Genomic DNA, 19,095 nt, shown 5'->3' with positions numbered 1-19,095 from the left:
ATGGCATTAGTATTGCATTGCATCAGAAAATGATGCAATCAACTGTGGATGATGTGAGCATGATGGTATTATGCAATGTTACATCATTATTCCGGATGTTGCTGCAGTCCTACTGGAGAAATTTACACAGTGAAACATAGAAAATGAGGTATATGAATATCTTCAAAACGAGAGCCAATACAAATTTTTCACGGTTATATTCGTGTTCGGCACACCAAAATACTACAGATTAGGGCCTTTTCAAGTCAGTAATGATTTCACTGTTGACCAGTGTAATCTGACTGGTTTGGACATCAAGCTCTATGTCCGCGTCATGATGCCCCAGTGCCAGACATCATTATAAAATGCCGTACTGCAGACATCGTTGGGATATAACTGAAAAATTGTTAAAGCTACGTTGAAAAGGCAACACAAACAACTTGTATTACAAGGGTAAAATGGCAACATTGTTAGAAGTGGGTGACCTCAATGGATATTACGTTGTTACCTTTCAGTAACATATGTGTTGACCTCAATATTTCTGGAGCCAATTGTAACATAGACCCAAACGGCAATCCTATGTTAAAAAGGATCAAACATTTATAGAGCTGGAGTAAATGCTAACATTGTTAGAATCGGTTGACCTCAAATTGTTACTTTGTTAGAAGTCATTGACCTCAAAAGAGGGATTTGGTATTTGTTCAATCTGATTAAAATCAGATCGCCACTGTTATACATGAAGACCTGACAGCGACCAATTAGGGGCCATGTTCTGGTAACCTATGTTATTACCATAATCGTTAATTTTATCAGGCAATCATATGAAGTCTAATATCTTCACGTTTGGAGACAGATTACTGTGGATGAAGAGCATGTATGTGTACAGAACGATTTGATTTACTTTCAGATTTTGGAAAGCTGCATTTCCATTGGCTAATTCAAAGGTCACCAGAACATGACCCTTAAGTGATCGTCGTCAGATCTTCACGTAGGACAGCGGAGATCCGATATTAATCAGATTAGGTTTATGTTTCATTTGGCAATCATTGGAGTAGTGTCTTTTTTCCGTGAGATTTAAGTGATTGTGGAAAAGATCGTGTATGTCTATGTCTTGCACAAAAAACTAAACCTTAAACCATACACATGTTTGTGAGTATAGTGTGTTTAAGTAATGTGGTTGTTTCGAACATTAGAGGCATCATTCAAGAAGACAATTACTCGTGGGGGATGCTACTGGAGTCCACACACACACATACACGCCCAAAACCGGAAAACAACACTATGACCAGCGGATGAGACAAATGCAGTTGTAGATGCAGTTAGATACACCAGCCTTTCAGCAACATATGCCTCAAGAAAATCAAACAAGGACGAAGTTAAAAATTATTGGTCGTTTGCATTGGTCATGCCACTGCAAAAGAACTATTTAATGAATGGTGTAGATGTATGCCTGAGAATGAATCAGATTTTTGCCATGTTCCGTGTGATGGCTAATGCTCATAAGTACAAGACGAAAACCGATGAAAACAGACTCTACTTGTGATTTGTGGAAGGCCTACTTAAAGTGGGAAACGAAATCAAACTCTGAGTAGAACGACTGGTAAGTATCTTCTATGACGAGTGGAAGTCAAAATCTTCGCCATTGCCGCTGAACTTGGATCCAGGATTGAAGATCGTGTTTTGCGAGGTAAACTACCATATCTTTTACTAATCGACATCATCAGCAATGGGGTGGCACGATTTAACCAACTACACCGAAATACTGCTCAAAATACTCTCAAATACTGTCCAGAAACAAGCACGTGATACATTTACTACTAAATAAATATTTAAAGACTTTTATATGTTCGTGTTCCCACCCTCTGATATCTACGTGTTGTTTTTTTCCGTAAAAAAAATCCAAGAGTTTTGAAAAGAAAATGTATTTATATCATCGATTTTGTTGCGATGGTTTCTCTTTATTTAATATTATCTTGGATGAGTTGTTTTCTGAGGTTCCTGTATATACAGGCCCCTTATTTCCTACTCTACCAATATCTGATATTTCTATTCTTTAAAATTAATAACTTTTTATATGTTTTGTGCTATCACCCGTTGACATATATATATATATATATATATATATATATATATATATATATATATATGGATAATTAGATAAGATGATCCCTATTTCCAGTGATCGTGGCCAACAATCTTCCATGTTTGCTATGTATATGCTATAATGTTTTGTCTGCTATATAGTTGCAGTGTCTGTACTGGCCTTTGCGTGGTCAAATTTGTATATACATAGTTATTTGATGTTTGTATCTCCTTAAAAAAAAGGATAGTCTTTGACGATCTACACACACACACACACACACACACACACACACACACACACACATATATATATATATATATATATATATATATATATATATATATATATATATATATATATATATATATATTGCAGAAAATTGGTTCTTAAAGGTAAACACATACAAAGACGCGCAAAGAAAATTCAAAAAAGTTATTGGCTAGTATTGTACTGGACTATTTTCATTAGTATAGCTTGCTAAGGGTTCGCTACACATTTGTCGACCCGGGACTAGGTACGTGGATCCTGCTTTTAAAGTCCCACAATTTTGAATTTAATACATATCGGTTTTACATGGATGAAAGTACTTTTAATTTCCCAATGCATATTACTTAGCTATTAATATATGAATCCACAATTTAAGGCATGTTAAGTATAAAGAGATGACAAACGAATAAATTGATACAGAATATCAAAACTCTTTTAATATTTACATAAACAAAGTGAAGAAAAAATAGATTAAAATCTCTTTAATTCTTTTCTTTCAACATTTAAACGTAGAACTAACATAAAACAGATAAAGAGATAAAAGGATATAATAGATTTAGTTTAATTTTCTTTTCTTTGCATCTAAATAAGATACATATACAATTTATATACAAATCAGTCCACAAATGTGCGCTGCCCCGTCCCAAGAGTTTTAAAGTCAACATTGTGGCTTTTCAAAGAGTATATTGGTTAGGCTTTCTCGCAAGACGATTTTGCCAAATAAACAGCATGGGACAGCCTAAATTTTACATATTAGTTGTTGAAAATCATTTGAACTGTCTTTGTAGCGCCACAATGCTAACTGAGGTGGCGCGTATGTACTCGGCTACTTGTGATTGTAACACGCAATAACACGTGTCAATCTGATTACAGTAGCACTTCACTACCCTATACCTTAAATGTTGTATCAATAGTAAACAGTTTTTATTGATATAAATTCGATATCTATGTGTGTCCTATTCATTCTCTCAACATTTAATTAGATATGTTTTGAATGTTACACGAAGACATTTCATGGTCAGTACGAAAAAAGGATAGAAAAGTAATTTCCCCATTTGCAAATATTTAATAAAGTAAAGAAATAAACTATAACGATCAACATTTATACAAATCAAATATTTCTAAGTCTTAATTTTGTACCAACTGTAAGTATTTTCCAGTATTGTAAATATATAAAATCTCTGCGCCGCCTTTGAGTAATTAGTTTTTCTAGTACTTACCATATACATATAAAATATATACTCAGAAGGAACTTTCTGCAGATGTTTTAAATGACATAAAAATTTTACAAATAATGATGATATTCCATTGTTTTGACAAACTGCTTTATTGAATATTTAACATAATTCATTACAATGTTTGGTACAAATAGGTATTTAAAGAAAACAACGAAGACGCTGTTGTCATTTTAAATTGTCTGTGCCGGCTTTACCTGTCTATGCGCGTTATTCTTGACCTAATTTGTATATTACCAGTACCTCAACAAACTCAAAATCTGCATTAATTCCGGAAGTATTCGGGTATATTTGGCAGTACTTTTTATATACATATGCATGCATCCAAGGATTAAAGCCAAAGGTAACGATATATATATATATATATATATATATATATATATATCATCATCATCATCATCATCATCATCATCATCAGAGTCGATATCTTTTCTAGGAGAAAAAAAAACCAAATTACCAAAAGAAATTTTTTTTACCACACAGAGGCCAGTCCAGACACAGAATTGATACAGCAGACAAAACATAGCATATACATAGCAAACATGGAAGATCGTTGGCCACGATCACTGGAACTAGGGATCATCTTATGTACTTATCCACATACATATATGTCAATGGGTGATAGTACAAAACATATAACAAGTCATTAATTTTACAGAATAGAGCTATCAAGCATTGGGAGAGGAGGAAACAAGGAGCCTGTATCTACAGGAACCTCAGAGAACGACTCATCCACGAAAGTATTAAATTAAGAGAAACCATCGCAACGAAAACGATCAAATAAATACATTTCCTTTTCAAACTTCCTTTTGAATTTTTACGAAGAAAAAACAACACATAAATATCGGAGGGTGGGAACACGAACACATAAAAGCCTTTGAATGTTTCGAACAAAGAACCATGGGGGGAAGACACACTCGAGGCAAATAGCTAATTATATCTAAATTTCGATGGTGTACACACAAATAAAAATTAAAATCATTCTAGAATATCTGTATTTAAGTATGCAATTTAGGGACAGTCATCCCGGACTCTGTCGATAATTTCAGAGGAAATGATAATTGGAGATGTTCCTTACGCTTCGTACAAAGAACTTTTAATTGCTTAGTAACTTAACGTATTTCGTTTTTAACCCAGAATTTAACTTTGCAATGAATTTAAAAATCTCTTTAGTTGTAAATGCATCACGTGCTTGTTTCTGGACGGTATTTTGGTATATTTGGGCAGTATTTGGGTAAATCGTGCCGTCGTCAGCAATGCAGCCCGCAACGGAGGTATCAATCAAAATCATTTGAAATTCCAACACGACAGCGTGTCAAAGATAGAAGTCACCCAAAATGGCCAGACGCTGAGTACCAGAACCTTTGAATCTAACTTCCCCCAGAAATATTACTGGAAATATTACGTGACTCTGAGGCCACATGACAATCAGGAACCAACAGTAAACACCGTATTTCGTGCAAGGATTATGCAGAACGATATGCTTTATGAAGCTTTGATTTCACCTCAGACCAAGATAGAGATTACACTTTTACATTATAGAATCGAGCCTACTTCGTACGAAAGATCCAAACTTCAGTTTGCGCTAGTTCGTAAGAACACTGAAAACTATCTTGTATGCAGAACTCGACACTACTCTGGAAATCAACTGTTAGAGAGAAGTGATTCTAGACTGTTAAAAATAAAAATGAAACACGAACCTATGGAGATAAGCGGAGAGGATGTTTTCTACCAAGAACAACAGCAGCAGTCACAGACCGTCAAAATAGCTATAACAAGAAGAACACTTCTGCTGATTTGCTTATCACTTAGCTGAAAGAATACACAACTTACCAGAAAACATGGGCATGGCTGTCAAATCGATCATGATCCTAGTCAAAAACAACACAAATGTTTCATAATGAGTCCAGAAGTCAAGCTGGAAGAATATCTATAAAATGCATGGGTCCTCGTCTCAGAAGAGAAGATTTTGAAAGGGTATTATAAAGACTTGAGTAACCAATCCTTACCTTCACTGGTTTCTTTGAAAATGAAACGAATTGAAGTTCTTTGCCACATTGTATGGAGAATACCAGTTCAATGACTTACTTGACAGGTATTTTCAATGAAAATGCTCCGTGTGAACTTGTGCTTCTTATTTCTTGTGAAGAAGACGAGGAAAAAATACTTGGGAACTTCGTTACCTTCTGACTCACAGTTCATACACTGCTTCTTGAAATCCTGTTGTCTGTTCTAAACATGAACTTCCTCATCAAAATCATTGAAACGTTATAGCCTAAGTCATCAAAACAATCGAAGTGATCGAGTAGGAACCCATTAGATAGCCATCTACATACCGAATTACCACAGCGTGTAATATTTGATTCTCATTGATTGTCTCCTCTAATAGACCACATCACTGACTCTATGAAAAAATGCTATACTACTCAATTCAGTAATCTGATGATCAGATTACATTGTATGTGGACACTATCGTGCGCATTTTCTTCATCAACGCAGTCTTGGATTTCTCTTAGAACATGTACCGACTTGTTTTGAAAATGAGCTCACTAGAAACGACGAAAAAATAAAAGAGTTTTGTGAGCATTATGGCTATCTAATTTCTTTAGCACAGAAACGTAGTTATCGTCGAGTTTTCGTTGGTTATGGATGTTGGTCACTCAAAACGGCGTACAATTATCTATCTATCTATCTATCTATCTATCTATATATATATATATATATATATATATATATATATATATATATATATATATATATATATATATATATATATATATATATATGTATGTATATATATATATATATATATATATATATATATATATATATATATATATATATATATATATATATATTTTGTCTCACTAAGTTCGGTATAATTTGTATATGATTTTATTAGCAAAAGAAATAGATTTTTAAATCTTCATTTTTTTCTTCTTCAATTGGTAAAACAAAATGTGTAACATTTTTATATATGGGTGGAGATTTATTTTTAACCGATTTTAATCTCTGTTATATTCCGTGCGTGGTAGCCTATAGATTTTAGTATTACTTTAGTCTCTACTGCACACGGCGTGCTGGAGAGTATATATTGGGTATTGGATAGTATCTGACCAGGCATTGGTCACTAAACACGGTATGTTGGAGTGTAAATGTGGTGTACTGGTTACTAGAAACGGTGATTTGATAGCAGTTTGTAGTGATTGATAATAGATGATTGAGGATTAATCACTACAGATGGCTTGTTGCCCATCTGAGATCATCAACTTCTTTGGATCCAGTCCCCCCCCCTCCAATACATATGCATTTTTAATTCTCATTTAAAACTATTACATTTTCTTCGTAATGTCAATTATATCATCAATTTTACTTTATATCATAGATTCAGAAATTGCATTAAACAACATTATTTATCAACCTGGTCCTAGACATCATATTGTAATTCATTATCGACAGGGGAAAAAGTCAAATGATTGCTCTTATGTAATGATAATTGTAAAATTATTGATTTATTATTTAACGGCATATCAACAACTTAAAAAATTATGTCGTGCTGATGTAATTAGACCACAAAACACGATTTTTGACCACAGACATACAACAGTGGATGACCCAACCTGGTTTGGGCAGAATTCGAACCCGCATCCTTCTGACAGCAAGTCCGGCAAGCTAACCACTGAGCCACATCGGTTTCTAATTTTGTGTGTGTGTGTGTATATATATATATATATATATATATATATATATATATATATATATATATATATACACAAACGTAAGAAATATGACTAAGCAAACCATTGATATAAACAGCAGAATCTAATCTGTCAAAGACTTGTCATTATTTAACATCATTCAATAAATTAGCATATCAAATGAAAAATTACTTACGAGCTCCTGGCTGTCTTTTAAACAGTTAGTCCCGACATGAACAATAACTTTCAACCTGAAAAATGTTCAACAATGAAATGTATTGGCAGCTCAAAATTGTTGCAAAATTACGTGAGTGGGGGTGGGGTGCAAAATAGACTATTTAAATATAAAGTGATTCATCTAAATGTGGAAATAAACTGTTAGTAACAATGTTTGAAATGCACAATTCAATGTTGTTAACAAAAATTACGTTTTAATGTTAAATTGTTATTGGTTACTTTTGCTCATCCGATAAAAAAAAATTCGTCGAATTATGTTGCGTCAGTGGCTTTACTACATGTATTCTTCAGAGGTTACCGTCTTCTGCTTCACGACTTTTCACGCGTATAAAAAGTTGAAAAGGAACCATAACTTTGGTAATCTCGTTTCAGCTTTCAAACTTTTAAATATTCCCTTGTTACAGTATTTTACGTGAATCCTCGCTTGCTTAACTTAAAAAAATAAAACAGAAAATAAAGTTAAAATCCTTTTAAAGAAGTAAGTTTTTATGTTATGTATACTACATAAGCATTTCTGATAACACTTGCATGTTTTCTACAAAAAAATTGACAGAAACTTACCTCCCCTTGCCAGAATTTACCCAGGCCTTGGCCGTAGCTTTTCTCTCAGCTACTGTCATTGACATGCCCTCCGCCAGGGTACCATTGACTGCAGAAATGATACAAGAACAATGTCAAAATATCGTTTATCAATTGAATTCTTAGAATTACATAATTAATTTAACTGTGTTCAAGACAAATGTTTTCCAAATGCGACCATTTAAAATGGTTGTCAGGATGAATAATACCATTTAAAGGTGCATCAAAAGCAGGTCACTGTAACACAACTTCGCTGCTCTGTTACTTTTTTAATATTCTTTCTTCGATCTTGCTTGCCATTCTCATTTTTTAAATACAAAAATTAACTTATCTCAGTTGCGGTGGGAGCAAATATTACTATAAAAAATAGCAAGTCATTACACCATTTATTACAAGTCAAATTTGGGCATTTAAAGCATGGTCTTGTTATGCCACCCAAACTTCTAAAGATTTATAAATTGTCAAATCGGTTAATCGTACTAATAATATAAAAAGAACTGCTCTAGAATAATTAATATTCAGCTATTTTAGACCGCTCTTTTGCAGTAGTGAATAGGTACTAGTTCGCATTACCATGGTGAAAAAAGATTTATCACTATAGCGTAAGCAAAGTTTAAATTACTGCATTGAAATTAGTGTTGGGAATCAGCTGAAATGTAGAGATTGATGATCACAAACAATCAGCTATCAATTTTAATCGGATCTAGATACTGTATATCTTTTGTATGAACAGTTGCCAACTTAGCAAAGGATAAATTGATATTATTCCTCAGCTTTGAACGGTTTATCGAGACGTATTAGTTCAACGATATGCTGAAGTGGGATGCAATATGCATTGGAGAGTGGGGCGACAAAAAGGGTATTGATAGAAAAATCAAGGATAATAAAGCTTCCGAGTTTTCTTTATCAATCCCTTTCGAGTTTCCACCCTACGATATCCTTGGTATTATACAAGAGAATACTGTCAGACTAATTTATTATGATGCTGGTTTTCTTTCCGATTTTTATACCATCAGTTCTCTTTGTTTCCCCCGAGTCACTGTGGTTTCCTTTTTGTGCCTCTTTCCCATATTTTTGTTCCTTTTCTTTTTCTTTAATGTTGTGTAAGCTATCAAGATAACAGTCCATCATTTATGTTTGCTCACGTGATCGCACTCGTGTAGCTTCCGAACTCCTCAACATCGTCATTTGTATATGTACGATTTGAATATGTACGATGTGACGCGTTTTTTTAATAGTCTGCATCATTTGTCACCCTTTTTTTTTTTGGTGACCATTCCGAAGGCGGACATCTACATTTACGGATCATGGTCAAGAAAATCCTTTGGGATATAATGGAAATGTACACGGTATCCATGGAAGATTTTTAGAGTTTGGCATGTAAATCTGACTGCTTCTTGATAAGTTTCAGCTGCTGAGGAAAATCTGTGTATCATCTCACGAAGGAAAATTGTCCTTAAAAATGCAACACGTTTTTTATTTACTGGGAAATATTATATTCCTTTATTTTCTAAGAAATATTCTTATTGTATTAGAAAGAGTTAGTTTTTCTTGCAGAATATAGAGAACAATTGTCAAACCGAATGCTATTCATTGCAGGATTTAATCCTTTGAGCAATGGTTACAAGATTTATGTTTCCATGCGTTAATTTATCTTCTTCTTTTGCAATTTAATGATGACTTGTTTCATTCTTCACATACCGGACGGCACAAATAAATTTCGATGTCTTCCTTTTAATTTTATTTGCTGAACTGATCTATACTCGATTTTTAGCTCTTATTTATTAATTTTCGTCTTTTAACGATTTCATGGGGGCCCCGAGTGGCCGAGTGGTCTAAAGCGCTCTTCGTTACGGATCACTGCCATCTCACCTCTGTCTGCGGCGGTTGGAGTCTAAGATTCAGCCAATGTGGGTATGTGAGAAAGCTTGCCAGTAGCTTCTCGAGGGTCGGTGGTTCTTTCCGGGGTTTTCCCGGGTTCTTCCTCCACCATTAATACTGGCCGCCATGTATAGCCTATCTTGTGCTGAAAAATGGCGTTAAACCCCACAACAACAACGATTTCATGTTTTCTTTCCTTGTTTTTATATGTTATGGCAATACAAGCAATTGTCAGTGTCTACCCTCTAACTTGTGTGCTATATTAACCAGTTTAGAATCTCTCTCTCTCTCTCTCTCTCTCTCTCTCTCTCTCTCTCTCTCACACACACACACACACACACACACACACACAATTATTGGAGGATGGAGAGAGTGTCTGACGTCGTTATCAATCTCGCACGGCCTGAACACGGGAAATTCATACGACAATACCGATGTCATACGATAAATATGTCATCTGCCATTTTGTTATCAAGTATGTTGTACTAAACAAAGAACAAAACACTGGAGGCTGTTTTTCGTTTATTGTACATTTCATGAAAGTATTCGTCACAAGAATTCAAAGAATTTATTTGTTTGATGCTCTTATGTACTTGCACCTGTCCTTAAATTTTGTCAGTTATGTGGAATGTACATTCTTGTCTTTATGTCTATTCTCTTTATGCAATGCATTTACTAGCTCTTACCCATTGTACATCTTATTTTCTACGTGTAGTTTTAGATTGGAAACTGCTCCCTGTACAATAACTTCCTCGGCATGTATTTTTAGGTTAGAAATTATATTCTTTAAATTTAACCTCCATGCTGGGTACATTTTTTATCAAAGTGAAAAGTGAGTTTTCCCCAAACTTACTGACTGCAGTGGCGGCAAATACCTCCGGGCGCCAGGCGAAAGGGGTGGGGTGGGGTGGGGTGGGGCGGGAATACCGACAGGAGCATTTTTCTTGCAGCTAAAATTTTCAAAGTATATTTCACCGCTCCGGTGGCCTAGTGGTTAGAGCGTCCGCCTCGAATGCGGGAGGTCGCGTATTCGAACCCCGGCATATCAAATGCTTTAAAAAAATGTCACTAATAGCTGCCTCACTAGGTACTCAGCATTAAGAGGTTAGTGTTAGGACTGGTCGGCCTGTTGCCTGGATAATGTATATGGGTGGGACATCATGCTACGTGTCTGCGGCATGATGCCCCAGTACTAGATATCACTATAAACTGCCGCACTGCAAACATCGTAGTGATATGACTGAAAATTTCTTAATGCTACGTTACAAATCTAAATCCACCATTAATACTGGCCGCCATGCATAGCCTATCGTGTGCTGAAAAATGGCGTTAAACCCCACAACAACAACAACAACAACAAATCTAAATCACACACACGCGGGGACAAGTCTTCGCAAAACGTATATTTAGATTTGGAGAAGGGGATGGAGGTTGGCAACTGACTTAAAACCTTTGTGGCAAAGTAGGGGAGCCGCTAAAGACCATTGCCCCTTACAAGGCGCCACTAAAATACATTGTTTCCAGGCGTATCGAATCGTCACGCTGCCGACAGCTGAATAGAAAACTGAACGTGCCTTTGCATATTTGAAGCTTGTCAAATGTTATGACAAAATGAATCTTTTTAAAAATATGGTTTTAAAGTATGGATTTTTTTTTCTTTCCTGAAATTGTGTTATTTTAATTTTACAATTAAACGGCTTATTTTGTTTACCTTTTATCTTCTGCGCATGAGATGATATACCTTAACGTTATTCAGAGAATGATATATTTAATGCTACATACAGGCAGATATGTGGGGTTTAATCGTACAGCTGGAGAATATAATGCAAACAAAGATGACGCAAGACAGACAGATAAACACAAATTTATACAGATATTTTCTCCAGTGTCAGCAGATCATTAGATCATATTTCTGAATTATACACTAGCCGCTGATGCTCATTGATCACGACGACTGGAACTTTCTTGTGCCATACTCTAGCCACGGATACCCAATTAATCCACGACTACTGGAACTTTCTTGTGCCATACTCTAGCCACGGATACCCAATTAATCCACGACTACTGGCACTTTCTTGAGTCGTACTCTAGCCACGGATACCCAATTAATCCACGATTACTGGCACTTTCTTGAGTCGTACTCTAGCCACGGATACCCAATTAATGCTACTGGAACTTTCTTGAGTCGTACTCTAGCCACGGATACACAATTAATGCTACTGGAACTTTCTTGCAAGTTTCGTAGAGTAGTCGTAGCTTTTTTTTTTTTACTTGCAAAACATTCACTATATTTCTTTGTGGAAACCATGTCAAATTTCCATTTTGCTTTGTTACTGATATTCCAAATGAGAGTTGGTTGCAGTTATTCATTTATTTAAATACTTGAATGATTTGAGAACACATATTTTCGTCCATGTTATCATTTGTCACACTGTGCATTTAACTCCTTAATTACTACGTGAATAATGGCTGATAAACACCGCTTCCGGTTGAAAGATTTTTCGGTGCATCGATCGCGCTTGTAGAGAAACCCAAATAGCTAATTATTAGAGATGGGTATATTATTTACCAAACAAACCTGTCAATTAAATCTCTTGAGTTATGTAGTTAGAAAGTATCGCCTAGTCACCGTGAGATTGACGACATGCCTCAAAGCAGTCTTTGACAATCCCACTTTTGAGAGTCGGCCAGTTCAGCACATTCAATTTGCACTGAAGGTAAAAAATAATTTTGGAGGAGCGCACACTGCCCGTGTCTAAGTTAGGACGAAATGGTGGCGGAATTCCAACATACTTGCAGATATTACTATTCAAATGTAACCGATACCAGATTAAACTTGAAATATTGGTTCACTCTTTATCAAAACGTGCTTAAAATGTCAAACATTATCCTTTCTGTGCCGGGAAAATATGAGACTGACCTTGACCTGAACAATAACGTGCGAGTGACAAACTTTAAGTGCGTATCGTCATAAAAAGGATCGATAAATTAAAGAATTCGCAGGCATTATGAGATACAAACAAGTGGTACATATACTAAATAAAAGTAATCATAGTCGTATAAATTGCCGAACATAAAGCATTCTCTCCCTCTCTCACTCTCTCTCTCCAACCTTACATTTTCAACTGAGGAATTTATTATAATTATTAATGACTACCCGGACGATGTATCATTTAATTTTAACATTGTTTTGTTGTAGTTATTAGCTCTGACGTGTTAACATTTCTTGTTTTTGTAAAAATGAAAATGTTGCTATTAAATTTTTAAAAGTTTGCTATTGTTGTCATGTTGCCCGCCCGCGATTACGTAAGTCAAGAACAAAGGAATTGGTTAGAAGCCATGTATGTATGTTAGACCCTGCGGCTGTAGTGGTCCTGTTCGTAATTGTTACGAGAGCTAGCTTTGTTGGGAGTCAAAAATCACATGTGGACGTTGAAAGCTTTGTTCAAGAAAAAAGGACCCTTATTGGCGTCGTAGATCTCACCACGTTTACAAACGGACGGATCATTGTCTGCTAAGTCGAATAGAACAGGGTAGAATCGAAAACAATCAGAACTGAGAGAGGGGGTGGTCACCATTTCAATCCGACTTTAATTGAGTAATTTAGACTAGAAACTTCAGTAATTGTGAAACATCGTGCTAGAAAGTTAAAGCAATAACTCCGGGAAAGCGACTCGTAAATTGGCGGGAAAACTTTCCAGTCTTTGTCCAAGGCGCTAAATACAAAAAAATGACTCAACCAACCAAACAGTCGAAACTGAGAGAAGATAGATCGAACAGTGTTGTCATAGCACTTATGTAGCCAGGGAAAAGACTAACAACTCAACATTGGAGTATGTAAAACGGTAAACAATACTTTAAAACAAAACACTGAAAATATAAAACTACAAAGAAATCTTACATGGTTAACTCAGCAGGAGCTAAAATGGCGGCAGCTAGGAGAGAACTGAAGAACTTAGGAAAATTTTCCAAATCAAGAGAATTGAAACTAGTGAGGGAAGTTTTATTGAATGCGCTTACAAAGATGGAACACAAGAGCTAGACATGTCTTATATACCAAGAGACAGAATACCGGGAACAGCAGCAGTGATGGTTGCAATGAAAGTACAGAACCCAGATTACATCAAAAACTTGTACCCAATTAACCCCAAAGGATATAAAGGATATATAATCAGACCCAGAGGGAAACATCCAATTTTACCGAATGGAGAGATGAGCATAGGGAAAGAGAAAGTTATAGTAAAAAACCAACAACACCCATATTAAGGAAAGTAAAGAAACAAACTGGAGAACTATACCTGTCAGACATTCCACTAGAAATTCCACTGGAGGATGTAGCAGCACAATTTGAAGAAAACAATTCAACATCCAAGTGATTTCATCCAGATTGGCAACTAACCCCTTAACAACAATTTACAATGGAATACAAATACTAGAAATCGAGAAAAATAAATTGAAGGACATACAGAGAGCATTCTTTATATTTGATTATTAGCTAAATCATGGTACCGAGGGTGTATCTACGACAGAAAATATAACACGTGTGGAAACACAGGACATACACCCTTCAAATGTCCAACAAATCAGGCAATACAAGCAGAGACTGGAGATCCCCAAATCAGGAAGCGACAACAGCAACAGCAGCAACAATAACAACAACAACAAAGTCAGAAACACCAGCAACCAGAAGTTAATCAACGCACTAACCAACAACCAAAAGAAGTGAGACATCAACAACAACATCAACAACAAACAAGACCAAATTAACCTCAACAGCACCAAGAAATGCAGGAGCAGGAAGTAAAATTAACAAATTCGAAAAGTTCCACAACAGTACAATCAATTATGACGGAAAAACAAAACGCTGATCCACAACAGAAAGATGTGAGACACCAACAACAACAACAGGGAAAGAAGCAAGAAATGCAAGAACAGGAAGAACAATGCCCAAAACCACAATCAAGAGTACACAAACAGCAAGAAAAAGAGAAGCAAGGGACAAAAAAGCAAAAGCAAAAACAAGAGAAGGCAACATTAATAAAATTGAAAACCCCGACAAAAGCACAATCACCAATGACGGATAAAGATAAAGATAGAGATAGAAGTAGAAGAAAGGAAAAAAAATAAGCTAAGAGAGGAAGAAGAATCCCGAATGGCAGACGAATACTTCTTTATGCAAGATGACGAATGCCTAGGAGAGAAAACTGATTCGGATTTTTAAATTTTTTTTAAAAATCAACAACAAAATAAAGTCAACAGCAAAAAACATTAAAAAAAATTATAACAGAATTTTAAAATAAAAACAATATTTTATAATAAAAATTACAAAAAAAGGAAAACATTTTTTTTCAAATTTTTCCAAATAAAATACAAAGTTATTTTCAAAACTATAGCACACACAAACAATTTATAATATTAGGGCAGAAGGGTTTTCCAAATGGTCTGGAAAGATCAAACGGAGAGTTCCCCTCCAAAAAAAGAGGAAAACTTAGGAACTTCACTCACCAAAATTCACAATTATATAATCAAATTTAAATATAAAATTCATATCAAAATTATCAAATGGATGTGTATATCCATATATAAAAATACACTAAAACAACTGGTATATTTGACAAAGTCTTGCTGTCACTACACAAAATCTATATATCTCAGACAGAATGTAGCATATAATACATAGCAAACACGGGACTTAGGAGACCTCTGGCAAAGGTCACACAAAAAAATAAGGGAAGGGTTTTCGAGTAAGGTGAACGAAACCTGCTCGGATGAACAACCCTATAGATAACACTAGGGATATTAACAAATACCCCGTCAAAAGTTTTACTTAAAATAAATTTTTGATCAAAATCCTTCTATAAAAATGAACAGAAAACACACCCTGGGGGAAACGCTTACACATAAAACACCTTTTCATTTTTTCCGACAAGGGGGGGGGGGGGCATCTGTCTGGTCCCCCCGCCCCCCATACAAAGAAGAAAACTTAAGAAAAAATCTAAGGAAAGACAAAGCTTCGTAAAGGTCAGTGAGTTTTTGCTCGATTGTAGCAGAATATTACGGCATTGTAATTATGTGCAGTATGTATACTTCATTACTAGAATCGTTAGTACGTAGAATTACCTTTGTATTGTTTAATTTACATGCGTATTTGAGAAATAAACTATGATTATGTAAAGAATTATGTTGATTGCAAGCTCGTGGTTAGAATTAATATTGTAATTCGCTATTTGGTTACTTCGTAGTAAACTAGTGCATTTATTCATGTGATATTCTAGATTTGCAAATGTTGAATTGAATTGTAACTTTGGAAAATGGCTGCAGTGTGTAACATTAGCTAATATGGATATTTGAACATTGAATTGTATAAAATTGTTATTCTTTTGAATTTCACTTTTTTTGTTCTCAATAATTTAATTGTCGGCATTGCTGATAGGGGGCTCAGAGCATTGCCTCTCTCTATCACTAATTTCACTCCCTTCGAAATCGAGCCCGGGGTGGGACTTCTGTGGTAATTTAAACAATATATTGGGAGCACCCCATCCCAACCCTACCAAACGCCACAACGATATTTTACTTTTTGACTTAATTTCCTACTAATATCAGATTATTTTGAATCAGCTTTACACCACCACTTGAAATAAGAGAATATTCAAGACTAATCTTGGTGGAGACATTTACGTGTTTTATTCAGGTTATAGGCTCTTAAAAGCAGGTCCAGGAACCCTAAAGGCACGTATTCAAACCATGTAAATAGATTTTCATCGATATGGTAAGAATCATGAGTCAGTAAGAATGAATTTGTGTAACTTCCATGTTCCATCACTTATTAAGGTTCATAAATACAGAGACCCTTTCAAACACCCGTGCCTCCAAGAAACTTGCTGTAAATACTAAGTATGTGGATCATGTAACATTCCTAACACCCTAGAACTATGACCTCCACATTTCGTCATATCTTGGAGTGTTGCAGAAGGCCGTCTATTCGTACATTACTTCAAGAAGCACGTGCGATATCAGCTCTGAAAAAATAAATTCAGGCCAGCTAATACCGTTTCTTCAGAGTTTATGACTGTTTCATAAGACGCACCAAATATGCAATATCAATGAACCGGAACACACAAATACTTACAATGTATTATCATTTCATTTTGACTTATCCTGTCTTCGAGGGATTCACAGGCGTGCCAAAATGCAGCCACTAAACTATTTCGCAGGTAGTAGAAGTGGTTTACTTACCAAATACATACTCGAAATGGGTATCGGCCAGAAAGTCCGCATATTTCTTGAAGAGACTGTGGTCCACTTCACTGATTGGACAAAATGACAATATATATATATATATATATATATATATATATATATATATATATATATATATATATATATATATATATATATATATATATATATATATATATATAGAGAGAGAGAGAGAGAGAGAGAGAGAGAGAGAGAGAGAGAGACAGACAGACAGACAGACAGACAGACAGACAGACAGAGAGAGACAGAGAGAGTTATAAAATACATCAGACAGAACGGAAAGTGCTATCCCTTCGTTCCTATAGAAGATTGCTTGATACTAGCAGGCAGAATGAATATTTGAGTACAAATAATACTATCATACAGGTTCTGTCTGGTGTAAATTTATAATTCTCTATAATTAATTCAATATACCTTGATTTCTTTCATAGGAATCCGGAATGACTGTGTAGATAGATGAGAATTAATTACCAGATCGTCATGCGAGTGTGTCTGCTACACACGAGTGCATATAGCACCGATTGAGTAGTATCATTTTTTAGTGATGTGTGTTTAGTCGTGAGGGAATATAGGCTCGTGTGTGCAGGCAATGCGATCGGTGCAGTTTACTCGCGGACCTGGGTTCGAATCTCCGTAGAGTACGAATACAAAATTCTTTAACCTATATGATAGTATTATATATATATATATATATATATATATATATATATATATATATATATATATATATATATATATATATATATATATATATATATACTAAACTAATAGTTGAAAGTGCTTGGGCTACTTAGAAGATAGTTTGCACTTGAAAGGATTGTTATTCGTCATATGAATTGTATTCTTTACACACAGACATTTTGCGCTCTGCACTCCAGATATAAAACAAAATTAGTTTGAATTAAGGGCGCTTTGAAAACTGTAAAGATTTATAAATTCAAATGAACTATTTATGGTATATCCACCAGCACATTGTGTATGCATACAGTTAAACATAGTTACACGGTTTTTCTCCCGAATCCATTAAAATTGTTTCACTTCATAGCTATTATTTTATGTATATATTTGATTGGTTTGATATTACACTAGTATTCGTTCACTCGTATATTTTCAAATGCCACAAGCATACACTGGCCAGTCAACCACAAAGAAAGTCGCACAAAACAGTCTGTCTTACAAGAGCAGACGGTCAGAGGTCTTTTTTTACACTAAACACCTCCCTTAAAGCTGACAGTAATATGCATGGTGAGTGGGAATATTCCACAAATTGTAAGTTTGAAGGGTTAATTAAACCGGTTGTGAAAATAAGGGCGTGAGAGAAATGTTTGGGATCAAGTTTATTAAAAAAAGTATAAATTCTATTTTGATTCAGCACATTTGGAGAGAAAGTGGCATTTTGTAGCAAAAAAATTTAAATAAATATGTATGTATGTATGTATGTATGTATATATGTATTTATTGTCAAGATATAACCAAAGAAAACAAAATTAGGCGAGTAAAAAAAACGTTGGGAAAAAGGTACTCGTAGCAAGTATTCGTAAAAGAAATGTTGAGAATAAAGGGCACTTTCAGCAGGTAAAAAGGGAAGAAAAATAGCTTCTAGCTTTAAATACGGGCATAAGGAAGTACATGTACATAAGCCTATTGCATGTCCTATCACTGTCGTGTCCTGATCTAGCATAACCGTGCGAGACAAGACGTATATATGTATTAATAGCTCAGCCAGCTTATTTCGTTAGTGCAAGTAGTTTATGATTATTCTATTTCTTTTCTTTTATTGCAAGCGGTTGCTTCATTAGTTGTGCATGCTTTATAATCAGGTACACAACGTTTACCGTAAGTGGTGTGGTAACACAAATGTCATAACCTTTACCAT

The 19,095-nt window shown here is 35.0% G+C and overlaps 1 protein-coding gene across 1 annotated transcript in view; it reads right to left on the bottom strand.

The window, feature by feature from the left end:
- LOC149805813 (N-acetylneuraminate lyase-like) overlaps nucleotides 1-19,095 on the bottom strand; it is a 42,097-nt gene that overhangs the window by 9,011 nt on the left and 13,991 nt on the right. Inside the window, exons 3-5 of the mRNA XM_089950527.1 lie at nucleotides 17,196-17,266; nucleotides 8,061-8,148; nucleotides 7,459-7,513 (exon numbers count right to left, since the gene is read on the bottom strand). Of these exons, the coding sequence (XP_089806653.1) occupies nucleotides 7,459-7,513; nucleotides 8,061-8,148; nucleotides 17,196-17,266 (214 nt within the window). The remainder of the gene's footprint in view (nucleotides 1-7,458; nucleotides 7,514-8,060; nucleotides 8,149-17,195; nucleotides 17,267-19,095) is intronic.

The sequence above is a fragment of the Sinohyriopsis cumingii genome, chromosome 2, assembly GCF_028554795.1.
Source record: "Sinohyriopsis cumingii isolate HCF-2022 chromosome 2, ASM2855479v2, whole genome shotgun sequence".
NCBI classification, from domain to species: Eukaryota; Metazoa; Mollusca; class Bivalvia; order Unionida; family Unionidae; genus Sinohyriopsis; species Sinohyriopsis cumingii.
The sequence above is the reverse complement of the archived record's forward strand: the minus strand, read 5'-3'. Positions and strand labels throughout refer to the sequence as shown.